The sequence below is a fragment of the Natrix helvetica genome, assembly GCF_964273705.1.
Source record: "Natrix helvetica genome assembly, chromosome: 4".
Classification (NCBI taxonomy): domain Eukaryota; kingdom Metazoa; phylum Chordata; class Lepidosauria; order Squamata; family Natricidae; genus Natrix; species Natrix helvetica.
In genome coordinates, this window is record NC_138550.1 from 125,484,314 (window position 1) to 125,504,751 (window position 20,438).

Here is a 20,438-nt window from a genome sequence, read left to right on the forward strand (position 1 = left end):
AAAAAAATATTTAAAAGGTCTTAAAAGAAGCTCTATCTAAAAGTGTTTTTTGTTATGAATATTGTATACAGGATTGACTACATCATTGCAATAATATAACTCGGTATTTCTGCAAATCATAAGCATAGGTATTTTCTGGTATCATAGACAAAGATTTCATAATTCTAATATGAAAAATATTTTTTCTATGCCTTTTTAAAAAAAAACATGCATCTAGGTTAATGCAAAAGCTTTTGCAAAATAATTTCCCACTTCAGAGTTTGGAAATCCATGCAGACATTTTTTTCCAGAAAGAATATCACTTCTTTTTCAAAATAGCCATTTCCTATTTCTTTCTCAAAGGGCTCAATGACCCCTTTTTTTTTCCATTTTTGACACACTAGTACTTAAAATAAGTGTAGAGATTACAGTGTCTGTACTAGTAAAGCCTTTACCAATTTTACATAGTATCTTCTCATTCTAAGAAAAATAAGTCTATTGTGCTTTTTCTTGTTTAATCCATCTTTTATTTCATGTGGTCTTCTATTATCCCTAGTACGAATTGGACTAGTTGGGGCTCATTGGAATTGCAGTTTGGCTCATCTGAAGAGCATTAAATTAATATATAAATATTTTCAAGAAAATTACATACACTATGGTGTCACCTTTCTATCATAACAAATCCAAATATTGCATATTATATTAGACAGTGTAATTCCATACATAAATGCTGAGAAAGAAATACTCTTAAATTTGTTTCCAGAAAACATTGCCTAAACACATCAGCACTGCTACCAAGAATTTATATGGATGTAGTCATAAAGTACAGCTTTACTCAAAGAATACTTTACTTGTACATAATAGGAGAACACAGAGGGAAATGTCATATTAGTTGTGTTTAATTTTAAAATGAAATTCAAATTTCAATAACTTAATTTTTGGCCACATCTACCTTTTTAAAAGTAAGGTTTTGGCAGATCCAAACTGCTCATTAAAGCCTCCTCAGACCTAAAAATATTATGTACCCTGAATGCTAAATTTATAGTGACAGAATAGTTAGATAAGACAAAAATACTTTCTATCAGTAGACTGAAATAATTTTTTAAAAAACCACCAGTGGAGGAAGTTAAAAATAACAAAATTTGAGGTAAACCCCTTTTCATCTTTAGAGATTTATAATACCTTCATGGCATCATCCAGCCATTACTGAGGTGGTATATAATCTGTCCTCAAAGCTGTCATTTTTTGCACAATAATGGTTGGATGACTCTAGAATATGCTGTAAACTGCTAGTGGAGAAATGGCCAGAGATGACAGGCTTTTAACACACTCTCCAGTCCATCGATAGATTTTCTATGATATCACTGAAAGCCAGGGCAAGCAGAGTAATTTTCTGCATGTAACTGTGTAATGTCTCTTTGCCCTGGCTTTAGCTGAGTATATAACACTCTGGAACGAAAGGTCAATACCAGCAAGTAAATGACAAAAATGTTTTTATATAAGCACATTTAAATTTTATTTTATTATTCAAATATACTTTTTCTACATCAGAAATTTGGTATGTGATTCTTTTAGAGATTATATGTTTGTAGCATAGAATGAAACTCTATAGCTATTTTTCTGTCATACGTTTATTGAAATATGGTTATGTAATATAACTGTGATCTCTGACTAGGTTGGGGATGTCAGTGGAAGAATCTAGGAAGCTTACATCAGTACAAAATAATGAAGACGATAATAAATCCCTCTCTGGTTCTTCGGATTTGCCTGGTCCTTCAAGAGAGCTTTCTTTTGATGACCATGAAGAAAAGAGCAACGAATCACCACTCTTGCCAGAGAGAGATTTCTGTCAGGCACTTTGCAATATGGAACATGTTCCTTCCAAGGATCTAATGGCAGAAACAGAAGACATTTTGATTCCAGAAGAATCCATTATTCAAGAAGAGATTGCTGAGGAAGTTGAGACAAGTATTTGTGAGTGTCAGGAAGAGAACCAAAAAGAACACATGAATTCAGAACAACCAGTAAGTCCAGTTGGTACAAATGAAGAAACAGATCCATTACCACTTACAGGGAATTCTGAATCCTGTGTTGTGATGAATGATGTGTTAAGTCCATTGTCTCATGTGGAAATCAAAGAAGAGGAAAGATTGGAGTATCCTCAGGAAGAAATGTCAGTTATAACAGATCAGATAGAAAGCAGTTTATCACCCTCACAATCTGCTTCTTCCTCAAATTCTGTTAGTAATGTGGAAGAAAAAGATCTGGAATCCAATAAAGAACTTAGCCCTCATGGAAAATATTCCCCTGTCCTTAATGGTTCCTTATTCACTGGTGGAGGTGTTGCAGTACATATGGAATTGCAGAGTGACCCCGATGAACTGTCCTCTGAAAATGCCTGTATTTCGGAAACATCTTTTTCTGCTGAAAGCCCAGAAGAACCATCTGCCAGTATTACATCTCCTGGAGGTGATACCCAATCGACTTCAGAGGAACCTTCTACACCAGTGTCTCTTGAAACTGTGTGCTCATCAGACATGTCTTGCACTGAAAACAATGAAACTGATACTCAACAAAAATCTGTTGATGATAATCTGAATACATCTTTAATGTCTGAAATATCTCCACTGCCAGCCTCACCTGTCACATCAGAAGCATCTCTGTTGTCAAATTTGCCTCTAACTTCAGAGGCATCACCAGTTTCTAATTTACCTTTACCATCAGAAACTTCCCCAATGTCTGATTTGCCCTTGACATCTGAAACTTCTTCAGTGTCTTCTGTTCTTTTAGCTTCTGAAACATCTCATTCAAATAGTTTACTATTACCTTCAGAAGCATCTCCACTTTCCAATTCACCAGTGAGTGAAAGATTTATTCAGCAAAAAAAATCATTGTGTTTGTCTGAAGAATCCTTGTCACCTCTGAAAGAAGAAACCTGTAGCATTCCTAATATTCCACAAGAAGATAATATTCCATCACAACAAAATTCACTTCAAGGTGTATCTGATGCTATGAAAGCTGTCATATCTGAACCTTCACCAGCAGAAGGATCCCAGTCCAGAAATCTTACTAATCAAACCTGTAGATCACAAACTGAAATAGAGAATCGTTTCATTTCTTCTCTTGCAGAAAGTTCTTCTCCAGAAGTGATAAAAATGAGAAATCATGGTAGCCACCAGCAATCTGAAAATAAAAGTGCAATCTCTCAACTGGAAGTATCTGACTTAACAGAAGTGGCAGAATGCAAAAATATTGAATCTCTTCCATCTAAGTCTCATGATAAGTTATATACCTCAACATCATCTTTAGAAATTGGGAGAAATAAGTCTCACAAACTTCAAGGGACTATACAGAATCGGTTTGAAAGTTCCTATTCTTCAAAATCAAGTGAAGTTACCAAGTCACCTGAATTAAGAAATGAAAGCAGGGACCTGGACATTCCAAAGAGGAAAACAGCCGAACATCACAGTTTTGGAATCTGTAAAGAGAAGAGAGCTAGAATTGAAGATGATCAGGCCCATCGTAATTCATCAACAAATTCATCTGAAAGAGAGCCACCACCTAGAGAAGAGCCCAGAGTCCCACCCTTAAAGGTAAATTGAAATAAACCTTTAGAAATGTACATATTACCTGGACTGTATTTTAGCTAAATCAAGAAAAAACTGGAAACTGTTTCCATAAGCAGTTTTCACAAATAACTGATGCCTCATAATTACTAATTTTTGCCTGCACAATCATTTTGTTGTTCCTTGTAAGGTGCCAATAAATAGATTTCCTGATAACATCCTCAGTTGACATGTCACCATTATGAAATACTATACTTTATAAAAGTGATTTTCCACCCTCAGGAACACAGCATTAGAAATTGTCAATAGTATTTTGCAAATGTTTGTTTTGTCATTGAGCAATGCATTGATGAAAAAGGAAAATTGTTCACTGTAACATTTGTAAAATCGTAAATTGTGTCATTCATGCCTCTGGTTCTTAAGATGCATTATATTATGCAATGAAAATAATGGAATCACTAACCATAAATGAGAGAAGTCATATGAGAGATAAAAGCTTGCTATCCTCCGGGCTTTGTGGAGTTTTGTCTGTTACTTAGATAGTCAGACATACAAAACTTATAGAAGGGTATGAACAATAAATGTTGCATTCTTGCTTTGTTTGCTTTATTTAGTCAATGCATGTGCATAGTTCCTTGTAACAGAGTTCAACAGAAGTGGTGTTCATTCAGATACTACCAACAGTTGGGTTAAGATAATTGAACTTTGATACAAGAAAATAATTGGAAATGCTTTTCTGATTTCTAATTTTTCAAAACCTATAGAAAATTCAGTGATATCTTTTTTTCAATACCTATATTCTGAATACAACAATGAAAATCAGAAAATATGATTGTGAAAAGCAAACTGTACAAAAAGAGACATGCAGCATAAATACATGTGCTGGAAAATATTAAAGGACCTTGAAACTAAACTCATTATTTCCTGACAATGCAAATATTATTTCCTCCAATTCATAAAGCAATATATTAATGAGGGGGTGATTAATAATATATAGAATTTTAAACATTTGCTTATGCTAAATAAAAATTCCTACCATCATATGGTAAAAACCTAAAGCTGTTCACCATAAATTATGATTTTCTAATACAGTTTTAATATATTTTCTTTTCCCATTCAGATTCAACTCTCAAAAATTGGCCCACCCTTTATCATCAAGAGCCAGCCAATTTCCAAACCAGAACCTAGGGCTACTCCAAGCACCTCCGTGAGCAGCGGGAGGAACACTGGGGCCAGAACTCTTGCAGATATCAAAGCAAGAGCCCAGCAAGCCAGAGCTCAGAGGGAAGCAGCAGCAGCTGCTGCAGTTGCTGCAGCTGCAAGCATTGTTTCTGGAGGGCTAGGGAGCCCCTGTGAAGGTGGGAAGACCCGAACGTTGGCCCACATCAAGGAGCAAACAAAGGCCAAGTTGTTTGCAAAGCACCAAGCAAGAGCCCACTTGCTCCAAAGCAACAAGGAAAGCAAGTCTCAGCAGGCCTTGAAAGAAGCTCCATCAGTTGTGGAGATCTCTGTGGCTTCTGAAACAAAGATTGAAGGTTCTACTGGTGTAATTATAGTTAATCCTAACTGTCGGTCTCCTAGCAACAAATCTGCTCACCTTCGTGAAGCTACTGCTTTATTGCAGCACTCTCTTAATGCCACTTCTTTGCCAGAAACTAGCACTAATATCCCTGTTCAAAATTCTGATGAAAGCATATCTGTGCCTCATTTTTGTGAGAAAATGCTATCTTCTACCTCTCCAGAAAGTATTTCAGTCCTATATAAGAAAAACTCAGTTCCTGGTTCTGTGTGTACAACTGCTAAGTCAGGAACAATTAAGGAACTTTCTTTTGCTGGTGCAGTTGATAAGCCCTCTGTTTTGATGTCTGTTGAAAGTACAGACACGAAGACTAGCAATATAACTATGCTGAAATCCATCCAAGGGGCTGACACTCCATGCGTTTCTATTGTGCCAAAATGTCATGAAAACTCCGGTCCTCCAGCCACAGCCAACACTACCGTCTTGTCAGATTCCTTAGAGAAGAAAATATTACCAATGCCAAGTAGCAATGCAACTAGTGCAATTTCAAGTCAGTATACCACTGTGCCAACATCTATTGCAAGTACTTTATCAGATCACCTGTCTGGCAGCTCTGTTTTGATTCCTCCAGGGGGATCTATAAGTAGATATCCTTCGGATAAGATATCCCTAACTGGGTGCAGTGACCCAAGTGCTTTGTCAAACAGCATCTCTGTTAGGGCAGCTGTACATGGAAATGAGGCACTTTCAGTAGGAGATTCCATTGGCAGGACTTCCATTTCTATATTTGCCAGCAACATGATGACTGCAAATTCTTATGAGAATTCCACCAAAATGAGTGCTGATGGCATAGAGAGAAATTCGGGAATGAGGAGCCGTTTAGATATGCCCGGTAAACCCTCAGTAGGATATATACAGGCACCTGCAAATAGATCCATTCCTTGTAAAGTCATTGTTGATCACACAATGACAACAATGAATTCAAGCTTGTCTCTGGGTCTTTCCACAGAAAGTACAGATAGTAGCGTGGAAGTGCAAAACAGGCCGATTAGGATTGAAACTGCTTTACAAAACATAACATGTCCACAAGTATCTGTCATAAGTAGGCCAGAGCTACTTAATAATGAAAATTTGGAGCCCAGCTCTGGTTTTAACAATGGTCCAACCCAGCAAGATGGCAAGCATTTACAAGCAGCGTGTACTGCTATTCGAGAAATGCCTCTTGGGCCTCAAGATAAGCAGTCGGATGTAGTTCCTCCAACCCAAGGTTTCTCAGAACAGTTTCAAGAGCCTTTAACTTTCAAGAGGGAAGCAGAAAGTATCTGTACCAACCGATATAATCCTAACAGCCGAATCTGTTGGAATGACAATGAGGTAATGAATACTGAGCAGTCTTTGGTCAGTCATCTTAACCCTAGCAAACATAAGGAATATTCGGAAAATAACTGTTTAAAAAATGTGAAAACAGAGCCTTCAGGTTTGGTACATCTGCATGAGATGCATACAAGAAATGTCGTGACAAGCATAACCTTGCCTGTAAAGTCAGAAAGAAATGAATCTGACAAGTGCTTTAGGATGGACACGGAAGATTTTGTAAGACCTGAAATGCCTGTCCAAACGGCAGAAATAGCCCCAAGTTCACAGCCGGTTCAGAGCTCTAAGAGATCTGTAACCGATTCCATAGAGCCCTCTTTGGCACTGACAACAGAGACATTGAAAAGAGTTACAAATGCTGGAACCTCAAGTTGCCGCTTGTCATCAGTAGAAGCCAATAATCCTCTAGTGACCCAGTTACTGCAAGGCAACTTGCCATTGGAAAAAGTATTGCCACAGCCCAGGCTAGGGGCAAAACTAGAAATCAGTCGACTTCCTTTGCCTTTGCAAAGTACCTCCAGGTGTAAATCAGTCACATCTGAGCGAAACACAGTTGAAAATCTTTCCAGCTCCCCAAATGCAGATGGGAGAGATTTTGCAGCCATAAATATACCCCCGATACAAATCCGCAAACGTGAAAATCATCCCAAAAAGAGAGTAGCCAGGACAGCTGGAGAAATTAAATGTGAGCCTGGGAAGTCTTCAGTGGATTCAGATATTAAAGTGACTCCTTGTATAATCACTTCTAGCATGAATCAACTTGGACATGGTCAACTATTTAAACAGGAGTGGCCAAGCAAGCACACCATTCAAAGCAGAATAGCTCACAGTCCGGAGATTAAGCAGCAAAAAAGGCCATTGCCCTCATGTAGTTTCCAGAAGAGCTTATTTAGTGTGGAGAAAAATGGCAGCTTCCACACCGAAACAAGTACCTCCCATCAACCGCATTTCTACCAAATGCCAATGGCTGCCCGAGGCCCTGTTACTACAGCCACTTTGATGCAGGCAACTTTAAAAGCCCCATCTGGCTGCAGTTCCTTTGCTTTCAGCAGGACCCTAGAGCAGAAGGTCCTGGGAGAGGCCAATATGTCTACAGCACCTCACCAGCTGAGACTGGCAACTGTTTTTTCCCCAAACGTTCAAATTAAGGAAAGTGATGACATCCCCAGTGCCTCGCAAACTCTGCAGAATAAATCATTAGTGCATCCCCCACCGCCTCCGCCCCCTCCCCCTCCCAATGCAGAAGCTCCATCTGATCACAAACAACCAGGAGTTACTATGGAAACCACCAAAAGACTTAGTTGGCCTCAGCCGGCAAATGTCTGTAGCAATATAAAATCAGAACCCATTTCTTTGGAGGAAGGCTTAAGCAGCAGCTGTGAGCTAGGCATGAAACAACCTTCCTACGATCAGAATGAAGTCAAAGAACAGTTGAAAGCTTTTGCATTGAAAAATGCTGACTTCCCTTCCTATTTACTTTCAGAATCACAGAAGCCTTTTGCCCCATTAACTGCTCCAAAAATTCAGGCGCAGCAGCAGCAGCGTGGAAATTACCCTACAATACACTTTGGTAGCACAAGTTTCAAAAGGGCGACCTCTGCCATTGAAAAATCTATTGGGATTTTAGGGAGTAGTTCAACTACGACCACAAGCCTACCTATTCAAAATGCCCAAATCCCAGTTCAGAAATTTGCCGACAGCAGCAGCGCAGATGAGTTGGAACTGAAATGTTCTTGCAGGCTGAAAGCCATGATAGTATGCAAGGGCTGTGGCGCCTTCTGCCATGATGACTGCATAGGTCCTTCCAAATTATGTGTAGCTTGTTTAGTTGTTCGATAGAATCCAAAGCACATTCCTTGGTAACACAGGAAAGCAAAAGAAAAGAATAACTGAAATTCTGTAGGCCATAATGTATCTGGATAAAAAGAAAAAGTTGCTAGGGATGCTTTGGAATGGAGTGATTTTGGCTTGCATGGCTCTCCCTGGTAATTCCCCTTTAAGAAGTGTCCAGCATTCTTACTGTCTTAAAAGATAGCATTGTTCATGTCTTACTGCATAATTTTATTTTTACCATTTATAAGTCGATCTTCCCAGTGAAAAGAATGACAAAGTGTCCGTGTTTCTGTGCATGAAATAGCAGATGAATGTGGCACAGCCATAACCCATGAAAAAAAAAAGAAGGATCAAAAAGAATGAAAGTCAGGTTTCCTTAGCAGACCATCATTGCAATAGCCATTTGGCAGGTTTTGCACACCTGGAGCCAAGATTGCCTGCAGTGATTGACTTTGATCCATTGGCAGCTAATGTCGGTAATTTGATCCCTTCTTAAGAAGCTGTTATACTAGAGTATAATTAAACCTGGCAACAAGTTTCAACAAACTAGAATCTTCATGGCTTTAGAAGTTCGGGGGACGGGAAATAAGTACAGCTATTATAATAGAATTTATTAATTCATTTATCTTCCTCAAGTTTCACTTGTAATTTTGTCCTAAAATGAGATATTTAACACATATTCATGGTATGCACCATTTTATATCTAAATAAGGATGTTTTGAGAAGTGATACCATTTTCAAAGCGATTCTTTGTTTCTGAAGATTTAAAAGAGCAAAGCAATTGTATGATTTATAGTCCTTTTAAATATGTTTACAACTTGGGATATTTTTAAATAACTTTTATTTTAAAACATTTTTGTCTGTTAACACAGCTTACCCCACAAATATTGCATAGCCTTGTAGAGGAATGAAGAGATTTTAAAGGGATACTAAATCTTACTCTCAATATTGTATTTACTAGTAGTTATGTTAGTTATATACAAAACATATAGCCACCAAACTATTTGAGAAGAACTGTAGCTATTGCTAAGTTCTTTTTATTGAAGAGAAGTATTGTAAAGGGTTAAAATATGGAATTTAATAAGGAGATGCATGGTTATCTTAAAAATGTGGGACTAAACATAAAAGGTAAAATGGAAGCAACTTGCATGCTATTACATGAATTTAATCACCAGAACTTAATAAATGTTAGAGAAAGATATCCTTCTTACCCACATAGTAGAACCTTACTAACTTCATGCCCGGTAATCCAGTCACAAAACAGATATTTTCTCCCCACCTCTGGTATTAAGGCTTTTAATAGCAAGATGCTTCAAAAAAATCCAAATGGTTCTTATTTGAAATAAACAATTTGAAATTTATTTTATATTCTCAAGTTTTAACATGAGGATTTTAAAAATAAGTATAACATTAAAATATACGTTAGTATATTATATGTATTTTATCCTCTTTTATTATTAAACTATATAAGACTTCCGGGCACTTCTAACTATTAGTAAAGCTCTACTGTTTGGACATTATACTTTTGTGGGGCCATATTAAACATGAAACTCATTTTCCCTTTTTCCTTAATGAGCTGGAATAAGCAGGCTTACATTCCCTTATTCAGAGATCTTGTGACTTGACTGGATTGGATTCCTGTTCTGTTTTCATAGCAGGTGTATTAACAGTAGTCTTGATCTTCTACGGTAAAAGCAAATTTACACCATTATAATTGCCTTACTAAACCACTCATTTTAGAAGATTTATGCATATTTCAGCACTTTCAGGTACCTCTGGAGAGATTATTTTAAATATATAGATTTAAAAGGCATGTTTTTGTAATGTTCCAAATAGATGGACTTGTTAAAGATACATGTGTCTCCGTATTAGCTAAATTCAAGATCTTTTTGGTACAATCATTAAATGCAGCAGGTGAAATTCCAGATTCAATAATTGTGAACAGTTTTTAGATTGCCTTCTACCAGTCCTAAACAAATGGTAGCTCTTATAGCATGCCATAGGACATGTGAGCACAATTCAGAGAATGCTAAGCACTTACAGTCACAATCTTAGTCAATCTGACCTGCATTGAATATCATAAACATGCCCAGAATTTGTCTGCAAGCATCTTAGTCTGAAATGAAAATTTGGAGTGCTTGGGTGTCTCCAGATTATATTTGTTTGTCTGTGTGCGGCTAACAGTATTAAAACATTCTGTTTGAACTATTGGAGTAAGGGGAAGGACTGGAAATTAGATATAATGGCCATTGATGAAAATATTTTAAAAGATGGATGGTCCTGAATCTCAGCACTTAATTGATAACGGCACTCACACTCTTCCTTGAACCATGTTCCTTATAGCATCTTCTCCCAGGCTCAGTTTACTGACCTCTGGTAGTAGATATAATCGTATATAGAAAAATGTAATTCCTCATGTATAGGCAGTTATGTTTGACTGATAAACAGCAGGAAAAAGAAGCCTTAGTATTCCTTCTTTGGGTACCTATTTGTAATTTAATATACCCATCAATATACATGTAGTCCTCAACTTATGTCCAGAATTGAGCACAAAATTTCTGTTGCTAAGCGAAACAATTAAGTGAATTTTGCCCCATTTTACAACCTTCTTTGCCACGGTTGTTAAGTGAATCACTGCAATTATTAAGTTAGTAACTCGGTTGTTAACTGAATCTGGGTTCCCCATTGACTTCGCTTGTCAGAAGGTTGCAAAAGGTGATCACATGACCCCAGGACAATGCAAGCATCATGAATATGAGTCAGTTGCCAAGCCTCTGAATTTTGATAATGTGATCACAGGGGTGTTGTAACAGTTGTGTGGTCATAAATCACTGTTTTCAGTGTCATAATTTCAAATGGTCACTAAACAAACTGCTGTAAGTCAAGGATTACCTGTATAGATATAGCTCTTCCCACATAATTTTTAAAGATTCAGATGTACCATTAAATGTAAATCTAGATCAACTTTGGCAAATGATGGGAAAGTAGCTCTTTTCACAATGGGTATATCCGGCATATATTAGAAGGGCATGCTTATAAATTATTAATATAGCATTGAAGAAAAGGTATTTGGCAAGGGTTGTTAAATATTATTACATATGTCTTAACATTTTTCCCACTGAGAATCTTAAGCCACTATTTCTATTCCATTAATTTGATTTGCTATTTAGAAATGCCTGATGGTGGCAGTAGTGGCTTATAGTATTTGTTATCTGGAAGAAAACAAGTATTGTGTTAATTTTGCATATTCTTGTCTCCTCTCATAGTACCCAAACATTGGTACTATGTCAGTATTCTACAAGATTGTCTTGTGGAAGTTTTTGACATGTATTTATTTATCTGTGGAATGGGCAAAAGTGTTTTATCCATGTGTAGTTACGTTAGGGAATTCTTACACCAGCAACTTTCCCTCTATTTCATTTGTGTGTATGATTCTGTGTGTGTCTGTGTGTGTGTGTGTGTGTGCGTGCGCACATACTTGTCTGCGAATTAAGTGGCTATAATAAAAAGAAAAAGACATGCATTCATCTTCATGTGGTTTATATATAATGTAAGATTTAAAAATAGTATGGTCCACAGAATTTTGAAATAGTGTTAAGGCAGTAGATAGGGTATTGGACAGAATACTGTGGAAAAGCATGGAGTTGTTTTAAGGAGAGAAGACATCATTAGCAAAAGAACATCTATATGTAACTGTCTAATCTCCATAGGAAGCTGGCACTGTGATACACTGTTAGTTTATGTGAAAAGGTGCTGTGACTTTATAGGAAGGGCTTCATGGAAATAGCTTTTTGTTCATATCTTAAATAAATTACAACATGCATTTTCTCTTTTAAATACTTTCAAAAGTACTTTTCCTTGGGGAAGATAGTCAGATATATCAGCTCAAAGAACAGAGTTGATACTCTAGGGCTATGTATGAAATGCTGAATTTAAATTTTTCATACAAGTGTTAGGGCTATGAGGCAGGTATCTGTGAAACACCTACCCTCCAATTTTCTGCTTGTATGTTTCATCTCTGATTACAGCTATTATTTCCATTATCTGTTGAAGTGCATTTTCTAATTTGAAAAGGTGTGCATGATCTTAACCAATCAGGAATCATATGGAGAACACATTTGGGTTCTAGAGCAAGGTAGTCATGTTTAGCTACTTGATGTTGTCATTTAAGCAAACAAAGCAGCCTACTAGCTTTCAATGGAGAGAAAGATGCCTCCTGACAATGGGGTCAATGTACCATCCCTTGCAGTCAATGGGTATAGTTAGCTCCCTGAAAATATTGCAGTAGCAAGATTTCTGCTTGGTGCTTTTTTGTGTGTGTGCCTTTGAGTCAGTGGTGACTCCCAGTGACTTCCTAAACAAGTCCCTGAAACTTTCTTGGCAAGATTGTTTGCCCTTGCCTTCTTCCTAGGCTGAGAATGCATGACTGGCCTAAAGCCACCCAACTGGCTTTGTCCCCAAGGCGGGATTAGAACATGTTGCATTTTGCAAAGGATCTTAACAGAGGTGTTCACCTTTCTAGGACATTAATGACATTTGTCATTTTTTTGTCATGGGACCCTCAGTGTTTCTTCTAACAAAAATGTAAAGTGTTGTCCTAAGATTCATGTCACAAAATACTGGGAAAAGTATATTCCACAAGGGATGGGGGAAAAGTCTTTAGTTGTCATTCATTGCGAAGGATGTGCATATGAAACTTAAAAAAACGTTTCTCACATTTCTTCTTCACACTTTATACAGAAAATGTCCAGTTGTATATGCTAACTTAAAGAAAAAAGAGTAATATAATCAGGATATGAGATAAGGCTGCACCTAACATATAAAAATCAGCTAGCACAAAAAAATCATTGTACATCCATATTCATGCAGCTATTTTAAAAATTGATCCATACCCAGACTTTTTCACCTTTGTTTTTAAGCATTATTCTTTTTAGCAAGATATTCCATCATGTTTAATGTTTTTATTAACACTGTAAGGTCTGTACATACTGTTGGGACATTTCCCATGGGGATTTTGTCTTTTGCAAAATGTTTTTCTACATGAAAATCCCTTACTTTGTTGAAATAATAATGTAAAAAATTGAAGTTGGCACTCCCAATTTTGTATTCCATTTATCCTCTATGATGTAGTAGTGCATGAAACTAATCTGGTTTGGGGAGGGAAAGGTTGAGCCATAAAGCAAAAATGTGTCCTATAGACTACCTTGCAAAGTGGTATGTGTTATCAGGATGAATGACTGAATTCTCTCTTCAGGACCATAGAATTTCTTGCTCAGTTTCTTCTGAACTGGTGCAGATGGTGCTTTATAATGCAGTTTCTAAAGAGAAATGTTCATATGCTGCAGTCCTTATAAACACGCACACAATTTCCGAGAAGTTGTTCTAGTCTGGTTTTGCATAATATGTTGAAGGCCAAGGACCAGCACTCAGGAGGAGATCAGAAACCCCATCCAGCAGGATCATCTTAGCTTCCATGTGGGAAGACGTATTAAGCACTGATTTCCTGTGGGTGACAGCAGGAATCCTGTGCAACACTAAGGAGATGACCTGTTGGCAAATAAGCCTCAACCTGTGTGGCTAAATGTTTCTGAATTGAAGGGGATGTCCTGCTGTCTTCAATCATCATGCTTTGTCATTATAAAACCAACAAAATAGTATTTTTTGCCTAATTTAAAGGAGCTGCTTTTTTTTATAGCACATATTTCGCTTTGTACTATATTTGATAGTTTAAAGATAATTTAGCCTGTAGAATACTTTTGTCTTTGTATTGTTCATGAATGTTACAAGAAAAGTGCTTTACTTTGTTGCCATAATTCTCTTGTACTGCTGTAAAGTGGGTTTTTGTTTTGTTTTGTTTTGTTTTGTTTTGTTTTTGTTACTGTTTTCCAAACACCCGAGTCGATCAACATTTTTGGTACTGAGTTTTGTATGCTCTGATTATTATTATTTGTCAGTATTTTGAATGTTTACATCTCTTTGACACTAGCCATTCAATGCCTTTTTTAGGGACGTGTTTCTCGTGCCCAGATTGAAGCAATGTGAAATCAACCCACATCTAGCATGCCTGAGGAACACACATTTATGTATTCGTACCATAAATAGATATTTTTGTCCTTGGATAGAGAAACAAAAACTCCTCTCAGTCCTCTACCAAAGAAATACACAAACAGCACTCATGCACATACACTTTGTGTTAAATTCTCAGAAAGGGGAACACTTGATTTCAGCGGCATTGCAGTGGTTATTATTTTTTATTACCTGAATAAATGTGACCAAGTGATTTTTTCTTTTCTTTTAAGATACAGTGTTTGGTTTAGAATTCAGGGATCATGCTTCATCAGTGGTGCTGTCTGTCTTTTTTTTTTTAAAAAGAAACCATTGTTTGCTTACCAAAATAACTGATCACAAAATTATAATACAAATGGAAACTTTTGTTCTGTCTACATGTTTGCTCTATCCCCCCCTCTCCCCCACCAGTCCCTTGAAAATAACAATTTGGGCTTCAGTATCAAAATATTCTAAACAAAATAAAAGCAAGAATAAACATTGGTTGGTGTATTATTTCCCCGGCTTCTTTTAAATATGCTAAAATGAAATAAGGCATTTGTTGACTATTTGAAAGATATTCAGGATGGAGAAGGCATGAATATGTTTTAGTTGATAATTGTCTACTCAGTTTTTTGTGGAGAGGCTTATTGTTTCTATTCCATTTTTTTTAAATAAAAATTGTATTGCGCTAAATTAGCGATGGACAACCTTTTGGTGCACGAGTTCCACATTTATTGTTTTGTTGGATGGAGACCACAAAGTAGATGGGACATTGTGACACATGTGGGTGAGTGGGTTTGAAAGATACTTGAGTAGTATTTAATTAGTGATTAGTCTTTTTTTAAACCCTATTGAGTTTATCCACTGCTGCTCCAAATTACCACAATTTAGGAGACAAGAAATCATATATTAGCCAATAATGTTGGAAAATCTCCTGCTCCCAAGGATGCTATTACAGTGACACTACAATAATCTGATGTTCCCCAAATATATTTTTTACTTCAGAAGGATAAAAGGTCCCTTTATTCCTCTCTTTGTAGGCAAACATAGGAAGAAAATAGTTGAGGTTTGGCACGCAGAACCTAAAGCTCTTTGAGCTCTCCACAATTCACAACAGCAACAACAAAAACCCTTTAGATCAGGTCTTGAGGTCACAGTCTTAAGGAAACTTTGTTTCTGTGAAAAAGGCAAAAACTATTATTTTCAGCCTGCTAGTCTTTTACTAGCAATACTTCAGAAACATTAGATCTTCCTGACAGAGTACTTGGAGGTTAAGATCGTTCCTAAGTTACATGCAAGATGTATACAGAGAAAGCAATTCAGTTAAATGCAATTTGATTCTTTTCAGTTATTTTTATACAGGAATCATTAAACCTATTTTTAATAGTTTGATTCTGCAAATTAAGGCATGGAGAGCAAATAGCCAAGATTATACCGTACATAGCAAAAAGCAACTTTTTATGTGTGTGTGTGTGTGTGTGTTACAACCCCTGGTATGCCCAAATATGGGAGGGAGCTCACTACTCCTCCTTTCTGTCCTTCGGCTCATTACAGAGGACCATCCAGGCAGAAAACCATATTTTTATTTTTAATGTTGCCTTTTTATATTTGTGTTGTATTTGTGCTGATAGTCTCCCTTTATTTATTTATCAGCACAAATACAACATGTGTGTGTGTGTGTGTGTGTGTGTGTGTGTGTGTGTAAAGGGAGACTAGTATAGATCTATTTCAAGCTATTTAGCTCTCATCAGCTAGCCATACCCTTACTGAGATTTGAACCTGGGCTGTATTATATCTTAGGCAGGAGTCTTAGCCACTAAGCCACAGGCTCTCCTCCTTATCAGCTGAGCCAGGGAAATAGGTATGTATTTGTGTTGCAACCTATTTCCCTGGCTCAGCTGATAAGGAGGAGAGCCTGTGGCTTAGTGGCTAAGACTCCTGCCTAATATGTAATACAGCCCAGGTTGTAAGGGTATGGCTAGCTGATGAGAGCTAAATAGCTTGAAATAGATCTATACTAGTCTCCCTTTATTTATTTATCAGCACAAATACAATACAAATATTATATATATATGTATGTATGTATGTATGTATGTATGTATGTATGTATGTATTTATGTTACCCGTGGCTTAGTGGTTAAGACTCCTGCCTAAGATATATACAATCCGGGTTCTAATCCCAGTAAGGGTATGGCTAGCTGATGAGAGCTAATTAGCTCGAAATAGATCTATCCTAGTCTCCCTTTATTTATTTATCAGTATAATTACAACACACACACACACACACACACACACACACACACACACACACACACACACACACATATATATATATATATATATATATATATATATATCATATCCTTACCAAAGTGAACTGTCAAATCATAGAAATACCATAATGAGGATAAAAAGATGCACTGGGCGAACAACTTTCTGTGTCACTATTAGGAAATGGCAAGGACCATCTGGGAAAAGTTAGTATATTAGCCAGGCCAGCTCAGGACATGGAATAAGAGGTAATTCTTCAGCCAGTTGCAGAGAATAATATTGGGAAAGAGAGGTGCCTCAGTCATCATTTCGAGTTTTATTGGAATTGTGCCTCCAAAACCAAGCTGATAACTGCCATAGATGATAGCAACCCCTTGTTCTCTCACAACTCAAGAATCTTTTTGTACTTTTTAATCATAAAACAATACTGTATAAAGCATAAACAGAGAGAAAGAGACATAACATCAAATCAGTGCAGTGTTCAGTAATAGCTGCAGAAGAATCAAAGTGACATTATGGTGTTAAGATACAAGACTTGCCTCTTCTGCAGTTCATTGTGAGGTTGCATGTTGGTATGAAAGGAGCAGAATATTTTTTCTTTAAATATGTTTGTTCCATAAATTCCACTTGGCAGAATAATATAAATGTGTTGTGTTAACAAACGTGAAAGAAACAGTGCAAAACTAGAATCCTGCAAGTCTAAGCACCTTTGAGAACTGCTAAGATCTGTGAAAATAGTTAAGCATAAATTTAAAATTGTAATATTGGACTTTAATGGAGAGTAAAACTTTACATTATATGTGATGGAATGTCTGATGAAACAGAAAACATGGTGTGGTAGATGCTTTTGACCCCATATTTGTCCTCATAAAATGAGAGAGGAAAGAATAGAGGGCCAATTTGTTTATTATAAGGGGTATAAAAGAAAGGGGATCTCTACTACAGGACAGACTCTTCTGTTATCTATGGAATTGGGACAACCTAGACTCATTATCCAAATTCTGGGGGAAAAATGCCTGAGATGACAGATGAATTTCATTCAATTCACTTGCATGAATTTTTGCTTCTGCATCATACAGAATCCAGCAGAAATGTAAACAAATGCCACTGGTTCCTTCAGAATGAATTTGGCTGTCATTTAAGGATACAACTTCAAAGTCTATCTTCACTAATGGGTTCACTGACAGAACACTTTAGTGACTTTCAAATCACTCTATAATTTCAAATGTGAAATAAAGATGTCAGAGTAATCTTCCAGGGATACATTTTATGTCTCAAATGTGCCAATAATTAGTGCAAATAAAATTCATGTTCAGCTTAGAGGTGTGAAGCTTTATGAATAAAATTAAGAAAGATGAGTGAATCAGGATTTCCCCCCCTCAAACCCTTCCCCTTATGTCTGCTGCTTCAGAGCAGGAAATCCAGATCTTATACAAGCTTCTTTTTTCATATATATAATGACATCTGAGCTAGTCTACCTAGTGGGATATGGAAAATTGGCTCACTTTAGCTTTCCTGTCACTACTGCTTTAATTTTTCATCTTTCTGCTTTAGAAAAGCATGTCAGTTAAAATAGCAAAGACATGAATCCTGGATTATAACTACAAACATCTTGAATATTACTCTTATCCTTACTGCAAAACATAATGGGGTTTGAATGACGGAAGAAATAATTCAAGAAAGACAGTTCTTTATTTCATCCCTAGAAAATGGAAAGTCTTTTTCCTCCTAATCTACTGTCCTTGCTAAATACTACCGTATGCCTGAAAGTGCATTCTTCCATGAAAGTAACAGACAATGTATGCTGTGATTGATGATGTGCCATCAAGTTGGTGTTGACTCTTAGCAACTACATAGATAGATTTTCTCCAGGACAATCTGTTCCTAGCTTGGTTGTTCACCATCCTGCTGGCTCTCTTCTTTTTTTCCTTCCTCCCATCAATAGAGCCTTCTCTAGAAACCTGGGATTTCATATAATGTGCCTAAAATAGAATAAATAGACCCTAGTCATTCTTGCTTTGGTGAAAACACAGAATTATGATTCATTAGTTGACTTTTTAAATGGTCCATAAAATTCTTAGAAGTTTCCTCCAGTGCCAATGTTCAAAAGCATCAATACTTCTAACCTGCTTCTGCAAGGTCAACTTTTCATTCCAATAGTAAATACTATTCCTAGAACTATCTGATCTTTGTAGACACATCACAGCATTTGACTATCTTTTCCAAGGCCTTCGTACTGCTCTACCAGACTAGCATTTCTTGACTGCTTGTTCCTTTGGGGCTGATGGTTGATTCTAAAAGGCAGAAGCTATCGTCTACTTTAGTATCTTTATCTTTATTTCTAAGACTGGTTAATGTACCAGTTGTCATTAGTGTGGTCTTCTTTACGTTTAATTTTAGTGCCATTTTTTCCACTGTGATCCACGACTTTTATTTCTAGTGTTTGCAGATCATTTGCTTTATTTGATACAAATATGTTATAATAGAAAGCAATTGCTATATTCAAAAGTATCATCGTATTTAAACTTATATTAATTCTATTTAATGTAACAGCTTTTTTTGTTTTATTCACCAAGGTCTTCCTACATAACGCTAATAATAGCATTCCTGCTATTTCCATACATATTATTTAAATTACATTTATGCCACTGTGAATGTTAATCAGTTGGAGCTTGACAATTTTATTTTGACACAGAAATAATCAATTACTGTGAGTTGATAGTATTGCTGGGTTGTTTGCAACAAAAGCAGTTTGCAGACACAATGAATATTAATTTTAAGGATTCATTAATATATTTGAAATTATTATGGAAGCAATGTTTGACACAATACAATAGATAGCAGAACTGATGTTCTGTTCATAGAAAATTGTATCCAAAAGAAAACTTTCCTCCCTGAAAAGCAAATGCAAGAAAATCCCTCTAGTTCACATTCTATAACAAAGAAGTACCAGCACAGCTGCTTTGGACCTATTTATGTATTTATTTGATGCTCAACTTAATATATTGGGGACTGCAACAAAGCTAGTACTTCCATTTGCAGAACTTTGCAATGCTTAGCATGTGGGTCATCTGGTTTTCCCACTGATCAGAGCTCCTCCTCATCTTTTGTTCCTGAATTTACATACAACCCAGTGGTGGCTTTCAATTTATTTTACTACTGGTTCGTTCTTGCTCGCGCATTTGACTGTGGAAGCGTCAGATGGGCGAAGCCTCCTGCTGCTGCCACTACCGGTTCGCCCGATGCAGGGCGAACTGGCAAAAACCCACCCCTGATACAACCAATGCTCCCCCATTACCCCCAACCATGAATGTTCACCTTGAAACTTATCACTTGAGATTATCTAAACTGAAAGTGGTTGCAGGATGAAATAAGCAAACTTAAGTGGCTATTCAACACTGCAGATAGAAATCCCTCTGCCAAAGAAAAAAAGGAAAGAAAACGCTTTCACCTTGTTTTGATTCACTTGGCCTACTATTCCCCCGGCTTGAGAGCAATCCACAAAGAGCCAAACCTACTCCCCATTATCACATTAACAAACAACCATGGTTAGCTGTTTTGAAAAGAGTTTACCTGGGAAATTCTTGATTTCTTTGACTTTCTTTTTTTATATGAGTTAAAAGTAAAAGGACTTTAGTTACTGCAGGTACTAGGAATAAAGCAGTGATTGTTTTGTATGCTGCTTTTGGTTAGTGGAAGCAAGCACTGCATAGTTGCCTGTGCTGAATTTCAGATTCAAAGAGAGAAGGGTGCTCCAAAGTGCATGTGAACACACTAGTTAGAACAGCTGCAAACATGCTCCAATAACCTAGTGAGAAACAATTAAGCTTTTAAAAAAGAACCTCCAT

General features: G+C 36.8%; 1 protein-coding gene across 3 annotated transcripts in view; it reads left to right on the plus strand.

Annotated features, from left to right (window-relative positions):
* Positions 1-15,014, plus strand: part of ASXL3 (ASXL transcriptional regulator 3) — a 136,156-nt gene extending 121,142 nt beyond the window's left edge. For all 3 annotated transcript variants that reach the window (XM_081950546.1, XM_081950545.1, XM_081950547.1), the window contains 2 exons: positions 1,655-3,572; positions 4,666-15,014. In XM_081950546.1, the coding sequence (XP_081806672.1) occupies positions 1,655-3,572; positions 4,666-8,277 (5,530 nt within the window). In that variant the 3' untranslated portion in view covers positions 8,278-15,014. The remainder of the gene's footprint in view (positions 1-1,654; positions 3,573-4,665) is intronic.
* The last annotated feature ends 5,424 nt before the right edge of the window (positions 15,015-20,438 follow it).